This window comes from Phaenicophaeus curvirostris, chromosome 4, assembly GCF_032191515.1.
Source record: "Phaenicophaeus curvirostris isolate KB17595 chromosome 4, BPBGC_Pcur_1.0, whole genome shotgun sequence".
NCBI classification, from domain to species: Eukaryota; Metazoa; Chordata; class Aves; order Cuculiformes; family Cuculidae; genus Phaenicophaeus; species Phaenicophaeus curvirostris.
The window spans coordinates 30,751,490-30,776,084 of record NC_091395.1 but is presented as its reverse complement, the minus strand read 5'-3'; the positions used below and the strand labels follow the sequence as shown (position 1 = coordinate 30,776,084).

The window sequence follows — 24,595 nt, the reverse complement described above, 5'->3', positions numbered from 1 at the left end:
CTGCACCTAACAATGCCAAACCTTGAAGAAAGGTTGTGACCTACAGGGTTGTCCAGGCACTAGTATTGTACCACCAGCTAGGTTCAACAGGACTAACAATAAACCAAAATGAAGGCAGAAAATGGCGAGACATAAAAAACAGTTAACCATGCAATTACTTTCCTCTTGCCCTTTGGCATTTCCAAGATAAAGTATAGTTCTATAAAATCGATGCAAAATTTCCCTTGGAGGACAATTAACAAAGCTTGTTGCAGGATTTATCTTTTGTGGGGAGTGTTTTTTAAATTCAGCAAGCAAATGTCACTTGGCAATCCTTGAACAGCTTCAGTCATAATGAAAACAAGGTAGAACAAAAAAAATTAAAGATCAAACATCTCATTCTGCTCTCAATGGGTCAGTAGGATGTGTTGACATCAACTTTGCCTACAACACAGGGCATTGACTATGGCCGCTTCCAAGCCCCACATACTAAGACACAGACAACTACAGGGCACAGATTGTGATCTGCCTGCCAGCACAATAGCTTTGCCAGCCTGATAAATCATTACAACAAAACTGACATGGCACAAAGTCAGCAGCCTAACATCTTGTGCTTCATCCTTCAAAAGCTACCACAATTTACCCAAATCAGAAGAGTATCCCTAAGCAGTGTCACAATCCTAGACCATGCAAATGCACACAACTCCCACTCCTCTCAAACTGTGTATAGGCAATGCTTAACCTCTAGGAACCCAGCAAAATGCATTTGGTCAAGAACTTCAGGCAACAGTTGTAGGTCCTTAGGTCTTGAAATTATATCTTTAGAACAGATAATGAAGACTCAAGTCCAGTCAATTTCTACTCATGTCAGAGATGGGGGATATGACAATTGCTTATATAGAAGTGTCAAATTCTCACTTGACCATATTGGCAAAATGGTTTCATTGCGGGCACCTCCAGTCATGTCTTTTTCAGTCACCAGGAGAAAGAGTGGTTATGCTGACACAGCAGAACTAGTATGAAAGTCATGGATCCAAACCAAAGCAATAAAAATTTTCACCTCCTTCTCTACCTACAGAAACATCCTGCACTTCCATCTACTTAATTTCAGCTCACTTACAACGAGCAGCAGCCACTGGACCAGCATCAGAGCTACTACAAGTGCTACCAAGATGCAAACTGGACACTCTGAGGTAACAATATTTCTTTAGATAGGAATATGGTAAGGAACTAAGCGGAATCATACAGTTGGGAACTTGGCTTCCCAGCTGCATGGTGAATTCTAGTGCTACACATACAACATGACCCAGTTTAGTTGTGTTACAGGACCACAGGATCACAGCACGGAGTAACTATTTCAGAGGTCTCCCTGAAATACTTAAAAGCAAGCACAACGAGACAATGAGAAATTACGACTGCGTTTTTATAATTTCACATTTCCTTCTGATCTCTGGAGGATCCCAGAAAATTCCCCAAGATAAATGTCAGAGCACAAGATGCGTGCAACTCCTTGGAGTCCAAGCTCGCTGCTTTCACAATAACACTCCACCATCCTAACAACAAGAATGGCACTCACATCCCTTCACTCTTCAGTACTGAACTTCTGTTCCTCTCCTTAACAAATGCAGATAATCTTCATGAAATGAACTTCCCACATGCACCATGTAACACTTCCACAGTCATTACATTTTCCTTACAACCCCATTGCTTACCTGTGAGAGGAGGAGAAGGTGGCACAGGACCTCATATCTAGTGAAGGGTCTGATAAGTCCAACTCAAATATTTCTAGAGAAGCATTTGTGCTGAAGGTTGCATCCAGCTGCTGAGCTGATGTACCTGCAAAGAAGTGTGCTTGGCAGTGAGAAAGCCACAATACACAGAAGAGCAACTGCAAAAACAGCACAAGGAGGGGCATAAAAACATCATCCTTGCAAAAAAGGCCTTGAGATAGGGTCAGGTTTCTGTTATTTAGATGTAGTTCTACAAAAACTCTCTTCTCCTTGGGGGTTTCTTAACCCATACGAACAGGAAAAGCTCTGGGCAAGTGTCTCTCTCTCCTCGACAATGCACAGAAAACAATCAAAGTTAAAAATGAGCAGCAAGAGACAGCAAACTAGCAGTTACAACTGATCTCAACTTACAGGCAGAAAGAAGAGGATACTTGCTGTAAGAGGATACCTGCATGATGTAAAGCATGTTTTCACACACAGTATCTATACTGAAGGCATGGCACCAAATACACCACTCCAGTCCTCAGGACATGAAGCAACTTCTACAATTTTCAATTACAACAACTACATGGCAGCCATCACACATAGCCTGAGGCCTGGGAATACACCCTTCACAGAAACTCACCTGTGGCCAGGTAAATGGGGTGCTGCTGAGCAGGGCTCCATGCCTGCATGGCAGTACGATCTATTTCCTTCAGCTTCATTTCACTAAAAAGTAAGACCAAGAAAAGCAATGCTTAAACAGAGCATGGGGACACAGCACTACCATGGATTCAGCACCTGCATTATAACTTGGCAAAAGCAGCCAGAGTTATTGTTTTTCTAAAGATATCCCACAAACATCCAGACACCGCAGCAATACCGTCCAGAGCGCACCCAGGGCGAGGGAAAAGACAAAAATCTCTCTTAGCAGAATAACACAGACACGCAGAGGAAACTGATGGCTGCCGAAGAGACCTTAACATAGGGAAACGTCGGCAAAGCTTCAGCTCCTCTGAAAAAGTCTTTTCTCCTGGCATCGAGGCACACATGAGGGGTCCTACAGCACCCTTCAGCCTTAACCCACGACACAAACCCACCCTCGAGAAAACCCTCACCAGACCCTCGCTGCCAAAGGTCCTCAGCAGCAGCCGGAGCAGAGGACCAGAACCGGTTTAAAAGCCTCCATCGTCTCAATTTTCGGATCTTGATTCAACACCCTGGGTCTCGCACGTCCGGCGGCACCAGCGCCCTATTCCCGACAAGAACCGAAGGAGAAAAACCTAGCGAAGCGAAGGCTCCTAGCCCCAACTCACCCCCGCGTCTCCGTCGCCGCCGCCCGCTCCAACGTGGCAGCCGCGGCCCCGCCCCGCCGCCAGCGCCTTCCGGGGGCGCCGCGCGCCTTCCGGGGCCGCCGCCCGCGCAGGAAGCGGGGCGCGGCCGCCTCCTCCGGAGTCCTCGCCGGGTCCCGGGGCAGGAGCAGCGATCGGCCCTGAGGAAGAGACAGGGGTCAGGGGCAGCCGCCCCACGGGGGAGCGGTGGAAAAGCGCCGGAGGCGCGGGGGCTGCGGCGCCGCCTGTCCTCAGCCCAAGGGCGGTAATCATGGCGTGTCATGATGTGAACAGCAGCGAGACTCATCACCGGACAGGCCCGCCCCGCGCCCCCGGGCGGCGCCCTCACCCACCTCAGGGCAGCCGGGGCGCGGGGCAGCTCAGCGGGCAGGGGCTGAGCGCCGCCCCGGGCCCAGAGCGTGGCGGCACCCCGCTCACCGCCCCCGCGAAAAAGAACCCCTCTACCCCGCCCCGCCATATATGGGGGCCGGGAGCGCCGCTGCCATTGGTTGCTTCTTCCTCTACGGCTGCTACCGGTTGGCTCGGCTCTCTTCCCGTTCCCGCCGTCCTCTTCGGTCTCGACATCAAACCGAGGCGGAGCCGAGGCCAACCACGAGGGGGCTGCCGGTGGGCGGCGACGCGCGAGCCAATGGAGCGGAGGGGGCGGGCGCGGCGGCGCGGGGCGGCCATGGCGCGGAGCTGCTCGGCGCGGGGCTGCGCCGCGCGTGACAACGGGCGGAGCCGGCGGCGCGGCATCTCCTTCCACCAGTGAGTGCGGCCCCACCGTGCCGCCCGCCGCCCGCCGCTTCCCGACCGCTCCCACTCCCTCTCCCGCAGGTTCCCGGCGGACGCCGTGCAGCGCCTCGAGTGGATCCGCGCCGTGAACCGCGTGGACCCGCGAAGCCGCCGGCCGTGGTGGCCCGGCCCCGGCGCCATCCTCTGCTCGCGGCATTTCGCTGAAGCCGACTTCGAGACCTACGGGCTGCGGCGGAAGCTGCGCCGGGGCGCCGTGCCCTCCCGCTTCCTAAGCCCGGTGCGTGCGCGGCCAACCTCCTTTCCCCCGCCCCGCCCCCCCCCCCCGGTCGATTGCGCGCTGACCCCGTCCCTCCCGCCCTAGGAGCCGCCCGCCGCGCGTCGTAGGAGACGCTGCCGCGGGCCTGTCGCCGCCGGGGACCACAACTACAGCGTGGAGGGGCGGCGGACACCGCTGGAGACGCGGCAGCGGCGGGAGCTCCTCCCCGAGGCTGGGAGGCGTTCGCCCCCCGCGCTCCGGCCCAGAACGGTTGCGAGTTTGCTCCGGGAGCTGGTAGAGAAGCAGCAGCTTCCCGAGGAAACCCTGAATTTGCTGCAGGCCCAGTTTTCAGGTACTGCTGGGGGGTGTTAGCTAAGCTGCAGCACGTCGGCATCTGTACTGCCTTGCCCCAGTGTTTTGCATTTGTTTCACTTTTATTTATTTCGCAGCAATCCCTGATTGTTGGGCTCCGAAGTCTGGTGCTATAGCGCAAAGGCTTTGTGTTTTATAGGTCGGGAATGCAACAACCAATCTTCCTGAAACGCCCAGTTACTCGAGGCTGGCTGCGGTGCTCAGGTCAGACCTGTAACAAATGCTGTTAAATCAAGTCGGGCCACTCTTGACTTGACAGATTTGTCTGTTGTGCTGTCCAGAAGAGAGCTCTGTTAATGATAATATATCCTGAAGAAGCTATTTTAAATTGCAGAGTCAACCATAAGTTAATGACTTCTCTTTTATGTCAATTTTTAAGCAGCACCCACATACAAGACACAGACTTTACTCAAAACTGTGGAAATAAATTAGATGGGAAAAGAAGGGAAACATGTTGGGTACTTGGCCTCAGGCAGTGTGGTAGGGCACACGCTCCCTGCCTGCTGCCTTTTTCCTAGGAGGGGGCAGTGGTAATATTGCTGAACTATACCTGTCGCACCAGACTTAAGGACTGAGTGATTCCAGAGACCTATCTGTTGCTTTGTGTTCTGCAGTCTCTGTTATGTGTCCCCCTGTTATCAGCTATTTATTTGCTTCACTAAAGCTGACCTTGTTTTTTTCCTTTTAAGCAGACTTGCCTTGTGAGTTGCACAGCTGGAGGCAGATAGCAGATTACTCACCAGAAATGAAGCAATTTGCTTGTATTCTCCACCTCTACCATATTAAAGCATACGATTATCTACGGAAGACTTTTCCCCTCCCTCATCCTTACAGCCTGACAAAGCAAGTTTTTATTCATTCATTCATTCGTTTTGAGTGTATATCCAGGTACTCATGTAAGAAAAACAGGTGTAACAGATCTGTCCTGAGAACATTCAGCAACAGGAGTTTTTCTCTTGTTTTAGTGACAAAAGCAGAGTGGGAAGCAAGTATCAAGAAAAATTGATACCCCTTATCTGAGAGAGCTGGGATGTGTGTTCATGCATGTGGGTCACAGCGTGACAATAGCACATTATTCACATTAACGATTTTAGAGCAAGTGTTTTAAGCATTTAAGCAATTTTAAGCATTCACAGATGAGTATGGGCCCTTTCAGGGCTTCTGCTGTTGTAGAGTCTGTAGATGTTTTACTGTTCACTGGGGAGGAAAGAGGAATACAAAAAAACATTAAGTGCTTTACCACATTGGCACATGCTCTTGCTCTGTGATGTGCAGTGTATGTTTGAGAGGCGAGGGATGAGCTGAATAGTGGAAGAGAGAGCAACAAAGGTAAGATAAGTAAGGTGATCTAAAAAGTAGCAGCAGGAGGCAGTGTTAAGGAAGAACCTGTAGTATTCCACCAATAGCCAAAACCAAGTAAGGAGACATGGGCAGGAATAAGTCTCAGCAGAGGAAATCAAAACCAATGGGGCTCTGCACAGACAACTTTGGGACCGTTTTCTGGAAGAGGGAGTCAAGGAGGGAACACTGGAAAGCGAAGGACTGCATAATAAAGGACTTAGAACTTTGGTTTTTCTCACCTTGCCCACAGGGCCTGTGGCAAGTGAAGTGAATATTGACAAGTGTCTGTTTCAGCATTACAGAAGAGAGATACTGCATAACTTGGTTGCATAACCCATTGCAGGTAGTTGTGGCTCTTATTAACTACCTGAAGCACTATCAAGTGCTAACAAAGAGTGAAGTTGTAACAGCACACAAAAGCTGAAGAAAATACTTCTCCCCTTACACGTTTTGAGTCTCAGACTGCTGTTGCGCAGTTGGAGGATGCCCAACAGATGTGTTGTCTGTGTCAGCCTGTGAGGGTTTCACACAGCTTCTTCCAAAGATTTCTCTTGAAGGAGTGCCAAGAGGTGGTGAACAGAGAGTGTATTGAGGAAAGTAGCATTCCACATGGGCTGCTGAGGCTTTCATGTATTCCAAACTGGATTAAGATGTACAGTGTGGAGAAAGCAAGTTGGGAAGGAGAGCAGTCTGGTGTTGCTGGCTCTCTGCATCACTTGATTTGCACTTCATTTGGGTTCGTTGTTTTTTTTTTCTTCCTGTTGTCCTGATCTCCTGTATATTTGTAACTTCTCTTCATCATTAGTAGTTTTGCTTGGCTTCCCATCACTAGGATGTGAGAAAAACTGAGACTATGCATTAAGAAAGGTAGGACCACTTGGTTTATACTCTGTGTCTTAGCCTGCTCTACAGTTCTGGAAATGGGTAACTCAGATGGTAACAAGTGCTGAGTTGCTTCATTTTTCTCTGAATCACATCTCCTAATTGCATCCTCCATTTTTTCCAGTTGGCTGTCTAATAATGAGGCTGCTGCAGGCTTCAGCAATGACATTTTTCTTCGCCTTAAGGAAAAGGTGGAGAGAGGGGAACAGGCCTACCGCTACTGTGCCCTCATGGTACAAGACATGTCCCTGCAGAAGCAACAGGAGTGGGACCCACAGACCCAGCGCCTCAACAGGCTTTGTTGACTTGGGAGCAGGTGTTCTTGATGCTGATGAGGCTCCACTGGCCTCAGAAGTGATAATCCTCATGGCAGTTGGCATCTCAAGTCCCTGGACAGCTCCACTTGGCTACTTCTTTGTGAACAGCACAACTGGTCAGTTACTTGCTCAGCTGCTTCGTCAGACCATCAATAAGCTGAACATCATTGGTATCATGGTGCTGGCTGTGATATCGGGTGCCAGTGCTCGTAGTGCTGAGACTGCCAGAGCTCTGGGGATCAGGATAGATTCTGAAAGGATTCAGTGCACTTTCAAGCATCCACCTGGCACCACTCACAGCGTTGCCTATTTCTTTGATGTTTGCCATGCTCTCAGCTGATAAGGAATGCTCTGCAGTACTTCCAGAAGATAGAGTGGCTCAGTGATGCCATGCAGTGGCAGCATGTGGTAGACCTGGCAGCTCTGCAGGAACAGAGGGTATTTGAGCCATGTCATCCACAGTCAGGTGGACCTGGGAGTGAGGAGAATTACCATCTAAAGGTTAACTTTGCTACCCTGTTGTTCAGTGAGGGTGTCGCTGATGCACTGGAACACCTCCAGAAGCTGGGCCTGGAATCATTCCAGGACTGCAGTGGTACTGTCAAGTTTGTGCGTTTGATGAGCCGTCTGTGTGATGTATTTAATGGCAGAGGTCCCTATAGAAGGGGATTGAAGGGGCTTTTGCTAGTTGGAAATTACACCAAAATAAGCCACCTCTTTAATGAGGCCCAGAGCTTCTTTGTCACCTTGACAGACTCTATGGGGAGAAACATTATTAAGAGCAAATGCAAACTAGGATTTCTGAGTTTCTTGCTTAATGCTGAAAGCTTCAAGTGGCTTTACACCAACTACATATGTCCACAAGGCACTCCTTCTCACCATCCCCTGTCCTGTGCCTTCAGCCTTGGTCCACTGGATCTGTTTCTCAGGGCTCTCCAGCAAGCCTGCAGCAACAGTGGGAGTCCCACGTGCACTGTGTTCCAGGCTGCTTACCACAAACTGCTGGCCAGCTGCAGCCTGGTGCCAGGCTCACCACACAGTAGTAGTTCAGGCAATACAAGCTCCCTGGACACATCCCTGTTTCATAGGAAAGATCTGACCCTTGGCAGTATTTGTGCTCAGTATAACCCAGGTCGTAGGAGGACACTGTCAACAGAGTACCCCTACAGTGCAGGCCTTCTTTTGCATGGCTCTGTGCTGAGTAATGCCCTGACAGACCTATCGCTGCATACACAGAGCATCACCTGCACCACAGGCTTTGTTGCTGAGCAATTAGCCTCTAACTTGCAATGTGAGGCTTGTCTTGCTTCCCTCTTTGAGTCAGATGAGAGCAGGCTAAGATGCAGGTCAGTGCTTTACATAAAAAAGTTAGGTGGAGTAAGTCTGCCCTCAGCAAGCATGCGCTGCATAACAAGCATTTTGGAACAAGTCCTAAACTGGTATGGCAAAGTTGGAGAAGGCAACAAAACCACCAAGTTATGGCACTTGTCTCTACAACAGAAAGTCTTCCATGAACTTCTGGGAAAAAGTCCTCTCTTCCCCACCCTCACGAGCCATTTATTTGATGGGGAGTTGTGTATTGACAATCACTACACAATCTTAGTAAAGGAAATAATACAACGTTACTTAAACATCAGAACAAACCAAGCCAAACACCTGAACTTGAAATACCATTGTGGAAGGCACAGATTGAAGAAACTGAAGCAAAAACATTTGTTTCCATCACCATTGGGTAGCTGTCAGTCAAGTCAAACCCACATGAGTTCATGAGTTCACTCCTTGCTGTTCCAAGAATGGCTGTCCCCTACTGAGGCTCATTGATGACCAGATCTAGGCAACATATTTGAGTCTTTCCACGTGTCTTCCCATGATTTGGCTGACAAAACTTGTTGATATGCTATAATGCTTTGGACCATCATTTTTTTTTGGCTGGACATAAGTCTGCTGCCATTTTCTGTTTACATCTGTGGGAGCGTGTCTTACTTGATTCATACCAGGCCTCCTTCTGAATGGGAAGCTCTTGCACAAAGACATGTCAGCTCCTAGCTACTGAGGTGAAGCTGTAACAATGGCACGTGTGCTGTGCACAGGGCTTCTCCATCTGGATTTCTCATGGATTTTGTGCAGTTGCTGCCAATCAGTGAACTGAGCTGGAGACTACTGCACAGAGCCTGATGTTGGGCTCTGCGTATTCCTGTGGCTGACGTACCCGTGACCACCACAGTTTACATATCCTTCTACAATTTACTGAAGTATTGATGACGGAGGTCTTCAAGAGATGTTGAGGAAGTTTTACAGAGCTTGGTAGAATGAAATTTGAGCAAAAACACATTATTAGAAAAAGCTGTGGCAGTTATCTAATTAACAAAGCTGTCCAATATTATAAGGAAGCTTGACAGTTACAGAAACTCTGTACCAATTGCCATTATTTTCCAAAAATACTGACTTGCTGTTGCCCACTGCAGGAACTATGAGGTTTGAGTAGAATTTTTCAATATTCATTACTCCACAATTGTGACCAAATGATTTTCTGTACTACTGCTTTTCTGGTGGATTCTGCTTTCTCTTTCCAGCAACTCCTCGCTCAGATGTTCATCATCTCTCTCTGCAACACCCTCACTCTTGCTAGCACCACACCCTCCATGAGATCTAAACAAACCCACTCCTAAGTCACTTGGAGCATCTTACTTCTTCTTTCAGTTCTCTACTACTGCAGCCTAAGGTGATCAACAGCCTTCTCTTCCAGCAGCTGGTGTTCTAGGCTGGAAAAGCTCAGTTGAGTAGCATCTTTCATTTGTTCAACATCCTAATGACACTCCTAAGACTCCCTGAACACTGATCATATACTGCCTTTACCAAGCTGCTAAAAAAAGCTGAATGTAGAAATTTGATGCACAAAAATAAACCCAAGTTTTACTTTCCCAAAACAAACCACAAGCTTTCTCAACTGACTTGCATTCCTTAATGCAACTGAGCTTTACAAGAGCTGCTCACAAACCTCCTCCCCCAGGAGAGACAAAGAGACATAAATGGCATAAGAAAACTCCATTTCATCCCATTAACAAGGCATTCTAAGGGTCTTAACAAAGCTTTGCCTCAAAGTTTTGCCTGGGGTCCTCAACAAGCTCTGTGTAGCATGTTGCTGTCTTCAAGGGTGCTGGAAAATGGCCTTGCACATCTTTCTGCTCAGGCGGAGGCTGAGTCTTGTCCAGCTCACGCATGTGTGAAAAATGTATGCTTCTTCATTAAAGAGTTTAAAATAAATTGAGAAATTGTCACATGGGCTCAAGTACCTGGTGCTGGTTTGGTCTTTTGGTCTAATTTGGTCTTTTATGAACTGTACTACAACCTTATGTTGCTATGCATGACAGTACACTGGTAACCAAGGGTTTATCTCTGGTAGGATTCAATCTCACACTGAAAGTGCAAGCTTGCATCAGAAATGGGCCTAGTGTTAACATATTTATTCTTCTATTTCAGTGAAAATTTTCTGCATATATTTGTGGTGAAGGAAAGGAGTGCAAAAAAAAAATCATATTTACAGAATAGTATAAATGTTTATTTTTCTTTGTGATTTATCTGACTGTTTTATTTGTACAATATAGAAAAGTGTATTCTTTGAATAGGTCTAGTAAATATAAATTTAATTTTTCTACTTTCAGATGTAAACAGAACTAGAAAATGAACCCTTGCCCCATTCCCAATTATTTTTATGTAACTGGATGAACTTGACTGTAAATCTTGTCCAGCAGTTTGATGCAGATGGCTAAGGAAGTACAAAAAGAAATTCACACGTTCTACACCAAGAAGAGGGGAAGAGGAATCCAAGCTTAATATTCGAGAAAGCTTGTTCAAAACAAACCAGAACTAAGAGCATTTGATTGTACCTTCAAAGTCTTTACAAGCAAAATATTCTCTAGCAATGCCATCATAATTACAATTGTAGTCTAAATTTCACAAGTGGTTTTGCACACTGTATATAAACACACATCACAAAAGGTGCAATTTAGAGTAAGACAGAAAATATATACAAAATTAATATGGACTGAATTCTAAACAAAATAAGGCAAATTGCAATCTGAAAAATAATGTAAGTAGGTATTACTTTATTCACTTATACTAATTTACATTTGTACAAATCTTACTGGACATAGTATATTAGGGTACTAGGAATAAACTCAATATACACACTATCTACTCGTAAAGTTACTGTACTGATTTTTTAGCAAATCCAAGTCCTAATTATGAATGAAATGCCATTTACTTACACAAGAGGGGGATTCCCTTTTCAGAGAATTGCACAAATATACTTGGTATTTATGCTCAGGGAGATGTTAATAGCAGAGAGTACACTTCAGATGGTGACTGGCACGTCCAACCTTGTCTGCAGTGGCCACTCAACAGGCCAACTACTGCTACTGGCTGCCTCCCGGGCCCTTCGCACCCCCAAGGGATTTTGAGGAGCCACCAAGGAAGGGTCAAGGAGAAAGGGCCTTCTGCTCAGTGCACAAGACCATGGGGTGAAGACAGGAGTTGGTAGCATCCTCCTACCCTACTGCCATCACACATGTAGGCACTTAGCTCTGCTGCTGGTTTGCCTAACCCCCACCTTTCCCCAGCCTAGCCTTGCTAGAAAACCTGGAGGAAGAACTCTGCTGCATCTCTCTGTTATTTACAGTTTCACATGAGAATACAAAATCCCTTTTGGAAAAAAACTAGCTAGTTCAGGCTGCAGCAGGACAGGCAATAAAAATGTCTGTGATTAAACATGGTTATGGATGTTCATGGTAGGTAAGTAAACTACCACATTAATTTTGCAAATGTGTTCCACTATAAAAAATGTGATCTGAGATTGCCTGTAACAAATACTGAAAAAATCCCCTGGTCTATACATAGCCTCTGCCCATCACTTTGTGTAAAAGGATCCATGCGTCTGTTTTGGTAGCAATCCTGATTCTGTGCTAGCATCCTCTGATTGCTGCTCTCAGGCATTCTAAAGAACACTTATAAAAGCCTTATGCCAAGAAAATTGCCAATATATAGGGAAGCAGCATCCTGAAGACTCACAACCAAGCTGAACATGATCCCTACCTGTGCTGGCAAGTTGATTGAGATGCAGATTGTCTTGAGTCCTTATTATGTCAGCTGTGATTCCACCATCTCCCATGACCTCAGCTTCTCAGATTTAAATACTATTCCAGGGTTACAGCTTGATCTTAGAAAACACAATGGACCACACAGCCCTACCTCCAGTGAGGGTTAAGGCTGCTGCAGACCTCTGAAAAACCAAGCTTCACTTAAGCAACAACATCCATCTGCTGCACACTGTACACTGGGCAGTGCTGTGGCATGGCTGCTCTTGCTCACTTCCGAGAGGAGGTCACTGTCTTGGACTTCAAGCCCTCAGCCGCATTGCTATCAAAACATTCCCATTAATTCTATTTGCCTCTAAACTCCTTGGCCCTCGCTGCAGTGAGATTCTACACCACATGTCCAACGCTTAAACTGCAAGCAATTCCTCTGTACTATTGCCTGTGTATATTTCACAGTGCTCTGCACTAAGGGAACATGCTGTGTCAGGTCCTAAATAAAAGTACTAACTTCCATTTAGACACTCTTTTTTACACACTTCCTTTCAGAACTATCTTCAGAACTCATACCTCCTTACTATGGAGCTATCGCCAAGTGTCACCTTGCTGTTGATACCACCTGTGTTTTCCTGCATGCACAAAGTGATGTAACTTCATACACTGTAAATAAAATATATTATAATAATTTATATTGCCCTTCAGGCAATTATTCTGGGGAAAAAGGGAGAACACATCTAAGTTTCAGAAATCAAGGTAAAAGCTGTACAGTTGAAAGAAGAATTGGCCTTTAGGCATTGTCTTAAGTAAAAGAGGATTTAGCTAAAATTCAAGACTCTACATATTGTTATAAAAGATTTTCTTGTTTCAATCTTATGCACATCAATTTACAACAAGCACCAAAATAACAAATATTATTAAATCCACTAATGCCAAACCAAAGTGTTCCTGTGCCTTACGTGTTCTGTTCAGTCCATGTCATTGTGGCTCGTGCAATAGTCAGCAGTTCATGGCACAAGGGTCACTTCTGGACTTCCCTGCAGAGTTAATAACTCTCATCAAACAGCGTCCAAACTCCTCCAGGATCATGCGCTCTGCTGCAGCTTTTGACTTGCCCATCTTCTCTGCTTGCTCTGCCTGTGCGAGAAGGCATTCACAGGTTGCATCAGCTACCTCCTTGGTTACAAATGTAAAGGGCAGCCTGAAACAAAAAAAACATCCACTCGCTCTCAGCAAAAACACACAACGCACCTAACCTCAGGGCTGGGCAACTTTTTAGTACAAGAACTGTTGAGATTTTATCTGTCCCATTGCTTCCAAGAGTCTTTAAACAACCAACAGTGAATAAGCCACAACTACAGTCAAATGAACTGGTGGGACCATTCATTGATGCACATTTTAAAACAGACTTTGAAATGCGTATGCACATAGAACAATTCTCCAGCAGCTGAATGACGACATCCTTTCAGTAAATGGGACACTTGTACTTCATGCTTTCTGTGAACACATTAGCAACCATGAGAAGACAATGCTTAGCTACATATTTGAACACAGGTAAGCTTGGCATACTCTAGGTTCCATGGAAAGCATGGCTGCGTGAATAAAAAAGCTCCAGTCATCGAAGTGCTCCTGCATCTACAACTTACACTGATAATGTTCAAAGACGGCAGGGACATACCTATCATATACATCAGAAAAAAACACATTAGAAACAAGTGAAACAAGGTGCTGCATTAACTTACTTCCCACCACCACTGCTGAGTGCTGGTGTTGGCCTTGTCAGCAGATCTGAGATTTGGGAAGATAACTTGGTCTTTGCAGCAGTCTGCTGCTGGACCCTAACTTCTGCAGCATCTGCTAAATGCATCAATGTCTTTCGCTCTGGGCTTTCTTCAAAATTTTTACAGCCAATGCATTTGCATATAGAAGAACACATGATTTTTGCCTGAAAGAAACAAACAAAGCATGAGAAACCTGTTGCAACATTGAATCCCTTTATGACAAGTCACAACAAAAAGGAGATCCTGTTTTAATCTCTTAATAATTAGCCACTAGAAGAAACCTGCAAATAGTAATTTTCTCTAAATCCTCACCTTAGACTGAGATGCCTTCCCAGAATGTATACTTGAATCAAATGCAAATCAATGGTTTCTCACTCATCCCTTTCTTCACTAACCTACTATTTCAATGGACTTTGGGTGGCTGAGCTATAAGAGAGGTTAGTCTGCCACTGTCTCTACATCCATAGATTGATAAGTTAGCTGACAAAACAACTTTTGCTTTTGTCTTCCACAGGCATGTACTATCTCAGAGCATCTAATTCAGCTAGGGACTTGGTACAGCAGATTTCTTAGGAAATACTGCTCTTCAGTAAAGGAGGAATCCAAGCCTGAGTTCAAAGATGTTACATGGTTTAAACTTATACAAGAGTGATCAATTTTGCCATATACACAGCATTCTACATGCAAGCTGCTGGAAGAAGAGATAATATCACAGCATTAGAAGAGAATAGAAAACATTATAGCAATGCAAAGAGGAGACAAAGCAAATCAGAGAAGTTACAGCACTAATGGGAGCCAGTATCTTTAAGATGAGATAATGCATCGTACCTCATAACATTCACAGTAGTTTTTAAGACATCCCGAGCGTTTACAGTTACACCCTTTGCTGTGCCTCCGATCCGATTCTCCTTCTTTTCCTTTCCCTATTTTGGGCTTGAAGGCTTCAGGATTTCTGTCAAGGCAGGCCTGTCAATGCAGACCCAAAGGGTCAGTCACTGCATGTGGGAAGTAGAATTTAGAGGTGCAATAAAAGAACTTAAGCCTTGCACGTGTGGGAGGAGATCAGGGCATTATACACCCACTCTGCCCACGCTGTAGCTTCAGAAGACACAAGCTAAACGACTTTCATGCCAGGGGCAGGGGAAGAGGCCCCTCACCTTTATTGCTTTTTGCCTATCATTTTCATGGTCCAGGTTGTTATAACAGTTTGTACAATTGCAGTTATTGCAGAATTCTCCGTTTGCAAAACAATCACAATACCTGAAACAGAAGATGCAGAAGGTATTTATAAACATGACCATTACATTGGCATTAGTACTGATGGCAGCAGCGCAAGTTCCTACTTTGGCAATCTGCACATGTACCAATAAGGGCAAGGATTACTCTATGCTCAGCTCGACATGTACAAGTGTTATCAGCCTTATTGCAAGGTCTAAATCCTCCAGCTAGCTGCTGGTCTAGTTATCGTCTAAAGACAAAGCTACAGTTCAAGGGTGTACATCTGAGATGATGTTCACATAGGACAAGCCCTCATGGCAGCAAGAGAAATTAATGAGACTTTTTTTCTAGCACGACTCCTGTGTGGCCGACCCACATATCGAGAGCCATCCTGCCACAGCCACCTTAGAGCCAGTTTGAGTCAGCCTTCAGGAGCTCTCATACAGCCAAAAAAGGAGGCAAGCCATTGGAATGCCAATCAACAGGCAAACTGACTAACATAGCAATGAGCCTTTTTTTGTTAGTTTTGCCCAGAAGCTGTTTGCAGCTGTGAATTGAGTCAGGACAAAACTGTAATTACCGGAGACTTTTTAAAGGGGCAAAAATGTGAATAAAGAGCAGCAAAACATTGATAGGAAAAGCTAATCACATTACTATGCCTCTTAGGTACCTTTGCTACCTCCCACCAAAACCAAGACCTCGCCATCCCACAGATCTGATATACAGAAGCACCACATTCACCTCTAACTCAAACATGTCTTTGGGCCACAAGAAACTCCAGCATGTTTCAATGCTTCCAGTACTACCTTCAGCTACAGCTAAGGGAAACTGCTGATCCTCTTCAGCTGCTTTTCAAATCCTGCCAGGAGCGTATGTTCGTTTTTAGGAGCCTAAGCCCTTTGCAAAACTGTCTTCTTGTGGCTTGCCTAGGGTAACACTACAAGAACTAGATTAGCGTTGCCCTGGAGTCCACTATAATCTTTTATCTGATTGAATTGCATTTTGGTGATTTTTAGCATCTGGAATGATCTCAGGGACAAACTACATCAAAAGCTTTCACAACCTGTAATAGCTCTCCTTTCTGTCTTATTTAAAATTCAGTAGTGGAATGGTCCTGGCTTCCAAAACAAACAACACCAGCATCAACCAGAGCATCAGTGAATAAATAGCTCTCAAAGTTCTCTTCTTTGTAGAGCTGGCTATGTGCCTACCTTCAACACTAATTTGGGAAAAAGCAACTCCCCTTCCAGATGGGAAAATTTTACTAGTAAGAAAGCACCTTTTCCAGAGTGAATTAGCCATTTGTTCTGTATCTAGCCACTTAAAGATATAATTAGAGTAATTTACAAAAGAAATTTGTTTCCAAACGGCATTCTGAAGGTGCAAAGAATCACCAGCGCTGCCATTATTCTCCCAGAATGTCTAGAGCATTCAGGAGATGAAGAGGAGAATAAGGTGGAAAACTCTAAGCGCCTAACATACATTTGGCACTATGAAGTCAGTCACGTATGCTGTAAAACATTTGAAAAAGCAGCTACACTGTCTTCTGTGCAACAGACAATTTTAAGGCTTAGAAGCACAGGGCACACCATAAAGAGGTGAGGTGCATTACTTGAAAAGAAACCCAAGTTGAAAAATTTAAACACACTTAACTTGGGTTCAGATACTGTTGCACCACTTTCCATTTCAGTAGCTCACCATCCTCTTCATTGTCTAGGATTCAGAGAACTATAGATTAATTTCACTATCTCCTCCTGTTATTGTCTGAAAATTGGTAAGCTGACTGTCTCAAGTTAAAGAAACTTAACATGTCCCCAGTTTAAAATGCTTTTATGTCAAATTCTTACAAAGATCTGAATGGAGTAGCAAAATATCTCAAGAGGATAAGCAAGACTCAGACCTATCAGTGAAGAATCATTTGTCTATTCGGTCATTTAAGAAATGATACACAGCTCAATTTTTCTGAAGTACTTGATACAACATGACATTACTGATGTGCTTTACTGAAGTATAGTAGATGCCCACTGATGAAATCATGGGATGACATTTTGCTTATAGCAACAACAACTGAGTGGAAATGACTTCAACCGGAACAAGTCAGAAATTTGTAAAGTGTTAGGGTCCATAGAGCTCACAGATGATGCAAAATTACAGAGATGCTGCAGCATCTCCACTATTAACAACAGCAGCAGCAACCTTGAATTAGCACCTAGACATAACATTTCTGACTTACTTAAAAACATTATATTCTGATACTTGGCATAAAGTTTTGATGTCAAAAATAACACTTAAAGAAACCAAAACCAAGCTGTACTTACAATTTCAAACACAGAGACTTAGTACAATTGCAAGGCTTCCTGGGACGGTTTGCAGATTCAGAAGAAATTATTCTGGGGGGGGGAAAAGGATACATTTATATACATGCACACTGTTTTATCAGTTTCTCCCCTTTTTAAATTCCAGTAAATACTTCACAATAAAAACTGAAAAAAAAAAAAATCTTTATATTCCCCTTGCATTAGGTTTTTGGCTGACTGCATTTAAGTACCTATTATATATAGTGCATTTCCAACCCAGACAGAGCTGGTTGGTTATCGCAAATCTGGCTGCATGTCTAAAGTAGAAATGGGGCTTAATCACAGAATCACAGAATAACCAGGTTGGAAGAGACCCACCGGATCATCGAGTTCAACCGTTCCTATCAAACACTAAATCATATCCCTCAGCACCTCATCCACCCGTGCCTTAAACACCTCCAGGGAAGGTGAATCAACCACCTCCCTGGGCAGCCTGTTCCAGTGCCCAGTGACCCTTTCTGTAAAGAATTTTTTCCTAATGTCTAGCCTAAGCCTCCCCTGACGGAGCTTGAGGCCATTCCCTCTTGTCCTGTCCCCTGTCACTTGGAAGAAGAGGCAAGCACCCTCCTCTCTACAACGTCCTTTCAGGTAGTTGTAGAGAGCAATGAGGTCACCCCTCAGCCTCCTCTTCTCCAGGCTAAACAACCCCAGCTCTCTTAGCCGCTCCTCATAAGGCCTGTTCTCCAGCCCCCTCACCAGCTTTGTTGCTCTTCTCTGGACTTGTTCCAGAGCCTCAACATCCTTCTTGTGGTGAGGGGCCCAGAACTGAACACAGTATTCAAGGAGCGGTCTCACCAGTGCCGAGTACAGAGGGAGGATAACCTCCCTGGACCTGCTGGTCACACCATTTCTGATACAATGCTGGAGGAAGCATCGTAACTGAAAACTGGAATCAGGGAAAACTTCTCCAGCACTCCTTTACATGCAAGGGGATTATATCCAATCAAAACACGATTGTGCCTTTCCTTTTGTTCTAGTTCAAATTTGAAAAAAAAAAATAATAAAAAGAAAGGAAAAGAGGCACTCCAGAAAAATGGCAAAGCAATCCAAAACATGGTATTGAGTTCACAGATAAATGTTATATCTGACATAGTCTTTAACTGCTCCCAAAACGCGGATTTTGTGTCACTAATCACTTTTTATGAGATTTGTTCCATCCCTTTCAAGCAATTTCTGCACGTAGTACCCAGGAGATTAAATCAAACTCATTTGTTTGAATAGCTGCATCTGGACTTGGGATTAATTTGCATCAGTGGAGGTTGCAACAACAAAAAAACCCTTGGTGTTTACAATTTCCAGCAAACAGTAATACAAAATGACTGTGCAGAACAGCAAATCTGGCTGGATTGGAAATGGGAAAAAATACACATTAACTGTTATTTTCATCCTTAAAGGAATAATACAAGACTGAACTCCCCACCCCCACAAAAGCCTCCCATCAGGGTCCATTTTAGACTTTAGTTCCATATTGCTCTTCAGCTAGATTTCCACATGTGCTAAGCATCTAGATCTTGTCCATCACCTCTTTCTAGCAGGGCTGAGAAGAAGTTGAGGCCTGTAGCTCCCAGGTGCTGATGAAAAATGAAGAAGGAGCAATAGGGAGCTTTTCAGGTCAACTTCCTGCTACCTGAGTTCAAAAAGCAGAAAGGAAAACATAGCTCTGATCAAGAGACTGGCCCAATTGTCAGAAAGATCCATGTCCTCTAGACAGAGGTAATAACCACACATCAATAATAACACACCACATTTTCTTGGAAAATCCCCCAAATCAAACTGTATCACCTCAGCTCCAAACCTTCCTTATTATGAGACTGAAAGAAGGTGCTCTTTTCATCAGCCTACACTGCAGAGGTTGGTTTGGTTTGGTTTCTTTTCTCTTCTCACTTCTTTTTGTGTGGTGTTTCCCCCCCGCCAAATACTTACCCGTTGAATGGTAGCCGTGCTTGGGACTGGATACTGGATGTTCCTGTAAAGCCAGTATTGCTTGCTATAGACACATATGATGATTGTTGCAGCTAACAAAACAAAAAGGTTAATGCTGAACATAAAAGAAATTAAAGCATACACAAGAGGATGCCTCGCTAGTCTTGTAATTAGCTTTCCAGATCTTGTTATAAAAATGACTGTAAGCACAGTTTTGTAGACATTTGTAGAACTTGGACTAGGCAGCAACCTCCTGCTTTCAGACTTAGCATAAAACCTTTATTTTAGATTATATTTTTAACTCTATTAGTGCCCACAGACAAGAGACTACACACAGAAATGTTCAGACCATAAACAATTCCAGCTTCTAAAAAATTGCTCATTTTCCCCCTTCTCCCAAACAGCCCTTACCCTAATAGATTCCAACTTATTTGCATACTTGGATCCAAAGTTTGTTTTTCACATTGAAAAAAACCCCCAAAACCTCTTAACCTGCCAAATGGCACTGTTTTGGGCTATCTTCTTTACTATTAACTACATGCAGCCATTTTTCCTGCTAGGACAAGTTCTGAAGACAGATTAACAGAATCATAGAATCACCAGGTTGGAAAAGACCCATTGGATCACCAAGTCCAATCATTCCTATCAATCACTAAAAACCATGCCCCTCAGCACCTCATCCACCTGTCTTTTAAACAGCTCCAGGGAAGGTGACTCAACCACCTCCCTGGGCAGCCTGTTCCAGTGACCAATGACCCTTTTTGTGAATTTTTTTTTTCTGATGTCGAGCCTGAACCTCCCCTGGCGGAGCTTGAGGCCATTCCCTCTTGTCCTGCCACCTGTTATTGGTACATAACAAGATACGGACCTACTGGGGCCAGGCCAAAGTGGACAGATTGTCTAAGTAACACAAAATCTCTGAGGAGAGGTCTAACAAATGGTATCATTTAGTTCAAGCTAAGATTTGTGGTCTGGAAGGACACAATAAGAATCTTCAGGGTCAAACCAGAGCTGTTGCAAAATCAGAAGGGAACCACTAATGCAGTTGGTATCAGTAACATCATGAGCTGACAGAGTCCTTGTTTGTACAGACTGGCTGGTCAGCCTTCAATAGAAGTTTTAATTTATTCTCCTTTTCATTCTCAATGTCAGTCAGATCTTGGCAAAGAGCAAATACCTGGACTTGGTCTGGTGTGAATGGTATGCCCCGCTCCTGTCCCACAGTAATGTGGTTAACATAACTAACACCATTTTATAATCCAAGCAGTCATTCTTTGTGACCAAGGGAGTCACATATTTGCTTCCTTTCCCCTTATTATCAGGCCCTGAAGATGCTGTGAACCAAGTAGACAAACCAAACAGATTTCTTCTTCCCCTAACTAGTGGCCTCAAGATTCATGGGCACCAGGCTGATTACTCCTTTTCTTTACTGGCTGTGAAGGTCTCTGGCACCTGGACAACCAAGCGGTGGTGATGACCCTGTCACAGAACAGCAAAGCGTAACAGCACCCATCAAGTAGTTAGAAGTCGTGTGTGAGGAACTTGGATGGTAGCTGCTGCAGGGCAATGCGATCCATGAGCCTCTGGTGGCCAGGGACACTTCCACTGACATCTGCTTCTTCTGAAGATTGAGTGAATGACTCATTCTTTTGTATGATTTTAAAGTCTAGATTATGATTGTTATGTGGATAAAGCAAACCATGTATTAAGATTTGACCCAATCTGCAGTGGGTCTAGGTGATTAGAAATTCTAAGTTAAGTTGTATTATAAATTCTGTACTACACTATTAACAAAATTGTATTACACTGATTCTGCTTCTAGAAATCCTGTGCTATTCCGATTATAAATCCTACGTTATGCTAATTGAAAATTCATGTTAAGCAAATAAAGCTTTAATGGTAGCTACTAGTTAGTGCTGTCATCATTCCCTAAAATAAACTGTTTGTACCCTTAGTGTCAGGTGACAGCTGGGGAGCAACCTTTAAGACGAATGCAGTATGTTCCACAGCAGCACTATTTCCTTATTTATCTCTGGGTTAACACCATACCTGTGTGACATACTGAGCTGGAAGGACTGCATACCCAACATTTCCTGTGCCAGGTGCTGGTGCCAGTACAGTGCCTGGTGGGAGGTTGGTCAGGTTGGGCTGTATCTGTGGCAGTGGAGTAGCTGGCATAATAAGTCTTTGTTGGGGCTGACTAGTAGTAACTATCTGGGAAGTTGGGTTGATTGGTTTGGGCACCACCTGGAAAGAAAAGAGGTCTTTATGAAATCATAGTTTTGTCAATTCACAATGAACTTTATTAATAGAACATTTCATGACAGTGCTGAAACTGGACTTCCTTTCCCATCCAGCCAAAGTAAGTCAGGAATATGTCTTTTACATTTAGCTCACCTGTTTCATAGTCTGTGCTGGCACTATGGGAACAGACATCCGCACTGGGGCTGCATTCACCACCACTGGCTTTGCTAGTATCAAGAAACATCACCACATTAACACGTTATTCACTTAAAGCTCACTGTTCGGTCCTCTAGACTTTCATACGTGAATAATGCAAAAGGTACTTAATTCCATAACTATGCACTTAGATTGACTGAACTCACAGCAAACAACACTTATGTCTAAAGAACATCTTTGTAAACAGGTACTTGGCACAAGAATGCAATGCACACATTTCACAGGCTTACAACCAGCTTGGGTGCAGAGCTCTTCTGGACACTGGATTTCTCTTGGCAAGGAGGGAAAAAGCAACCTGTGCAAAAAGCACAGATTGGTTTAAAATCTTTTATTCCATCATAGCTCTAGAAAGCATGGACAGAAATCAGCACTTCTAAGGGATTTTACATGGAAGGATCTTCATGTTGCAGTAGTTTTGGCAATAAATTTCTGGGACGTCCTGGCTTCACAGTTTTCATACAGAACATCTGGGACTTGCCATGAATCACTCATAAAGCTGGTAAACTAAGGAAAAGCAACCTAAAATGCCCAACTACAGAGCGATTTGACACAGAGGAGCATTTCCACATTCAAACCAGAAGTAACAATAGAATACAAAATTTATAGGAGTCTAAGCACAAAACCAAGTACATCTGGCAGTCTCTATAGTTCTCTAGCATGTAGTCATTTTAACCTTTACAAAACAAACAAGAAAAAAAACAAACAAACAAGAAAAACTTACTTCAGAAAATGCATTAGCACCAGCACTTACCCTGTTGAAGGGGCTGTGTATTCGTACTGGGATTCTGACTAGCCGATTGGGTTGAACTATTGGCTGTTGTGGCAGTAACAAGTCTGACATAATGGAACTTGCTTCCAGGTACCTGAATCTGCTGAACATTGGGTGCAGTTGCCAAGGGAATAATTGTCTTAAATTGAGATGTACCCACTCCTCCTACAGTAATGGTCTGCACTGCTGATTTCACAGCCTGTTAAGCCAACACAGACAGCATAAAGTTACTTGTACCAAGGCAGAAAGAACATCAGCATGTTTATTCCTCTGTTTGTTAGCAAGCAATTTTTTAATCCCTTTGTATCCTTGTGAAGCAAGTTATTCCCAGTTTTTCTCTCAAAAATAAAACAGACAAGAAGAGATAAAATGCCTCTCAACAGCTCAGAGCAAACTCAGTTCCATTTTCAATACTCTACACCGAACAGAGTAAATTAATATTTACATGAGTACGTTGAATCAGTCCCCTTGTCCAGATAAGATATCTGCCAAAAACAATTCAGGTGACTACTGCTCAGTTTGTATTGAAAATTAAGCAACACCAAACCTAAAAATATACCTACTAATAAAGCCACATGACCAGAACTTGCAGAACTGTTTGTGCTAGGCTGTAGCATGACTTATCTCTGTGTGTACGATACAGTTTTGCAATGAATACACAGAAATCAGTCTGCAGCCCTTGAGAAGGAAGTGGAAGAGAGTCCATAAACTGATAGGTGAAGACATGAGAAAGAGGACACAAGCTGAGAAATGAAAGAAGCAAGAACAATGAAGAGTAGCAAAACAAATTCATTAAGAGCAAGAAGGAGAAAGAAAGGGAGTTTGATGGACCTGTGCTTGATAATGGCCTGTTTTTCCAGTCTTGCGGACAATATCAAACCTTAGTTTACTCCTTCTCTATCTACTTCCATCTAAATTCTTTCGGAACTTAGCTTTTTATTCTTAGTATCTTTTAACATCTACATTAAACATATAATTGTCCTTAGCATTAAGTTTCAGTATTTAATTTGGTTGACAGTATGATGCGACTTCTTATTAGAACGTTTTCCCAGCTCCACAGCTTTCAGTAACCACATGAATGAAATCTCAATCTGCACATATCTCATGGGGAAAAATTAAGCCCTTTTTTAAAAAAGGTGTTTTCTTGGGATTTTTTTGATTTTTAAATATAATGAAAACACAACAATCCAGAGCAATGCAAAATAATCACTATCTGTAAGCACAGTCACAACCTAGTGTTATCACAGGGAGACCAGCAGCATGGGCAAAGTTCCCTCTAGCACACAAATTAGTGGCTGCCACCCAAAGACAACTCTGAAAACTGCAAACTCAAGTGACGGGTCTTCTAAAGGCACGTTGCTGAGCCCAGTGAAGATCCTTACATTGTGTCAAGATAGCTTTGCATCAGAACTAAGTATGCATACCACACAGCCATCTCAGTTTTGTCACTGAGGCTGCATGCACTAGAGTGACTTAACCTTTTGCAAGTTTCAAAAAGACAATTTCACCAGTTTTACTCTGAAGAAAAAAAAAAATTCAACTCATGCAAAATATCCATGTCCCCATATCCAGTTATCATTTGTATTGGTAAGACAAGACTGGCAAAATCTGTCCAAGTCTTCAGTCTTGAGGTGTACATGCAACTTTGTCCATTACCTGCTATATCCGCTCTGGCTATTTATTCTCATACACATCCATTCATGTTTACCAAAACAAGAATACAAATATTAAGACAGAAAAGAATTGACCTAAGATTACAATCAAGGAAAAAAGTAAGAACCGTAGTTTTACAATAAAAGTAAATTCTGTCTTGTCATTCATCAAGGCAAATCAATTTGTCGAAGCTATTATGGAAAACTTTATGTTTTTGTAGAAATGAGACAAGAAATTAATAATTTCTAATTCTGTATATCTCAAGACCACAGTGCCTTGCTCATGCAGACCTCTACCACAAGAATAAGAACTCCATTGTTGCAAACTTCAGAGACACCTGGAAAGCAGCCGTAGTCAGTGGTGTAGAAACATTGGTAGAAGAGAAAGAACCACACAAAGAATTC

At 43.8% G+C, this 24,595-nt stretch overlaps 3 protein-coding genes across 20 annotated transcripts in view; 1 reads left to right on the top strand and 2 right to left on the bottom strand.

Moving 5' to 3' along the window:
• Positions 1-3,173, bottom strand: part of SEC31A (SEC31 homolog A, COPII coat complex component) — a 46,485-nt gene extending 43,312 nt beyond the window's left edge. For 4 of the 15 annotated variants that reach the window (XM_069855628.1, XM_069855630.1, XM_069855632.1 and 1 more), the window contains exons 1-3: positions 3,005-3,171; positions 2,335-2,417; positions 1,692-1,815 (exon numbers count right to left, since the gene is read on the bottom strand). In XM_069855628.1, the coding sequence (XP_069711729.1) occupies positions 1,692-1,815; positions 2,335-2,413 (203 nt within the window). In that variant the 5' untranslated portion in view covers positions 2,414-2,417; positions 3,005-3,171. Of the gene's footprint in view, positions 1-1,691; positions 1,868-2,334; positions 2,418-2,806; positions 2,919-3,004 lie in introns of those variants that run through there. The other 11 variants (XM_069855635.1, XM_069855637.1, XM_069855631.1 and 8 more) reach the window with 7 other exon arrangements.
• A 526-nt stretch (positions 3,174-3,699) lies between these two features.
• On the top strand, positions 3,700-12,221 carry THAP9 (THAP domain containing 9). The gene is given in 7 exon segments (XM_069855653.1): positions 3,700-3,787; positions 3,857-4,052; positions 4,137-4,383; positions 5,096-5,246; positions 6,751-6,916; positions 6,918-7,275; positions 7,278-12,221. Coding segments are annotated over 7 exon segments (2,634 nt in total). The 5' UTR covers positions 3,700-3,707; the 3' UTR covers positions 8,714-12,221.
• The window catches only part of LIN54 (lin-54 DREAM MuvB core complex component), a 40,548-nt gene continuing 26,433 nt past the window's right edge, over positions 10,481-24,595 (bottom strand). For all 4 annotated transcript variants that reach the window (XM_069855655.1, XM_069855656.1, XM_069855654.1 and 1 more), the window contains 9 exons: positions 22,521-22,737; positions 21,707-21,780; positions 21,359-21,556; positions 19,310-19,401; positions 17,348-17,419; positions 14,969-15,071; positions 14,640-14,777; positions 13,773-13,975; positions 10,481-13,231 (listed from right to left, as the gene is read on the bottom strand). In XM_069855655.1, coding sequence (XP_069711756.1) covers positions 13,030-13,231; positions 13,773-13,975; positions 14,640-14,777; positions 14,969-15,071; positions 17,348-17,419; positions 19,310-19,401; positions 21,359-21,556; positions 21,707-21,780; positions 22,521-22,737 — 1,299 coding nt within the window. In that variant the 3' untranslated portion in view covers positions 10,481-13,029. The remainder of the gene's footprint in view (positions 13,232-13,772; positions 13,976-14,639; positions 14,778-14,968; positions 15,072-17,347; positions 17,420-19,309; positions 19,402-21,358; positions 21,557-21,706; positions 21,781-22,520; positions 22,738-24,595) is intronic.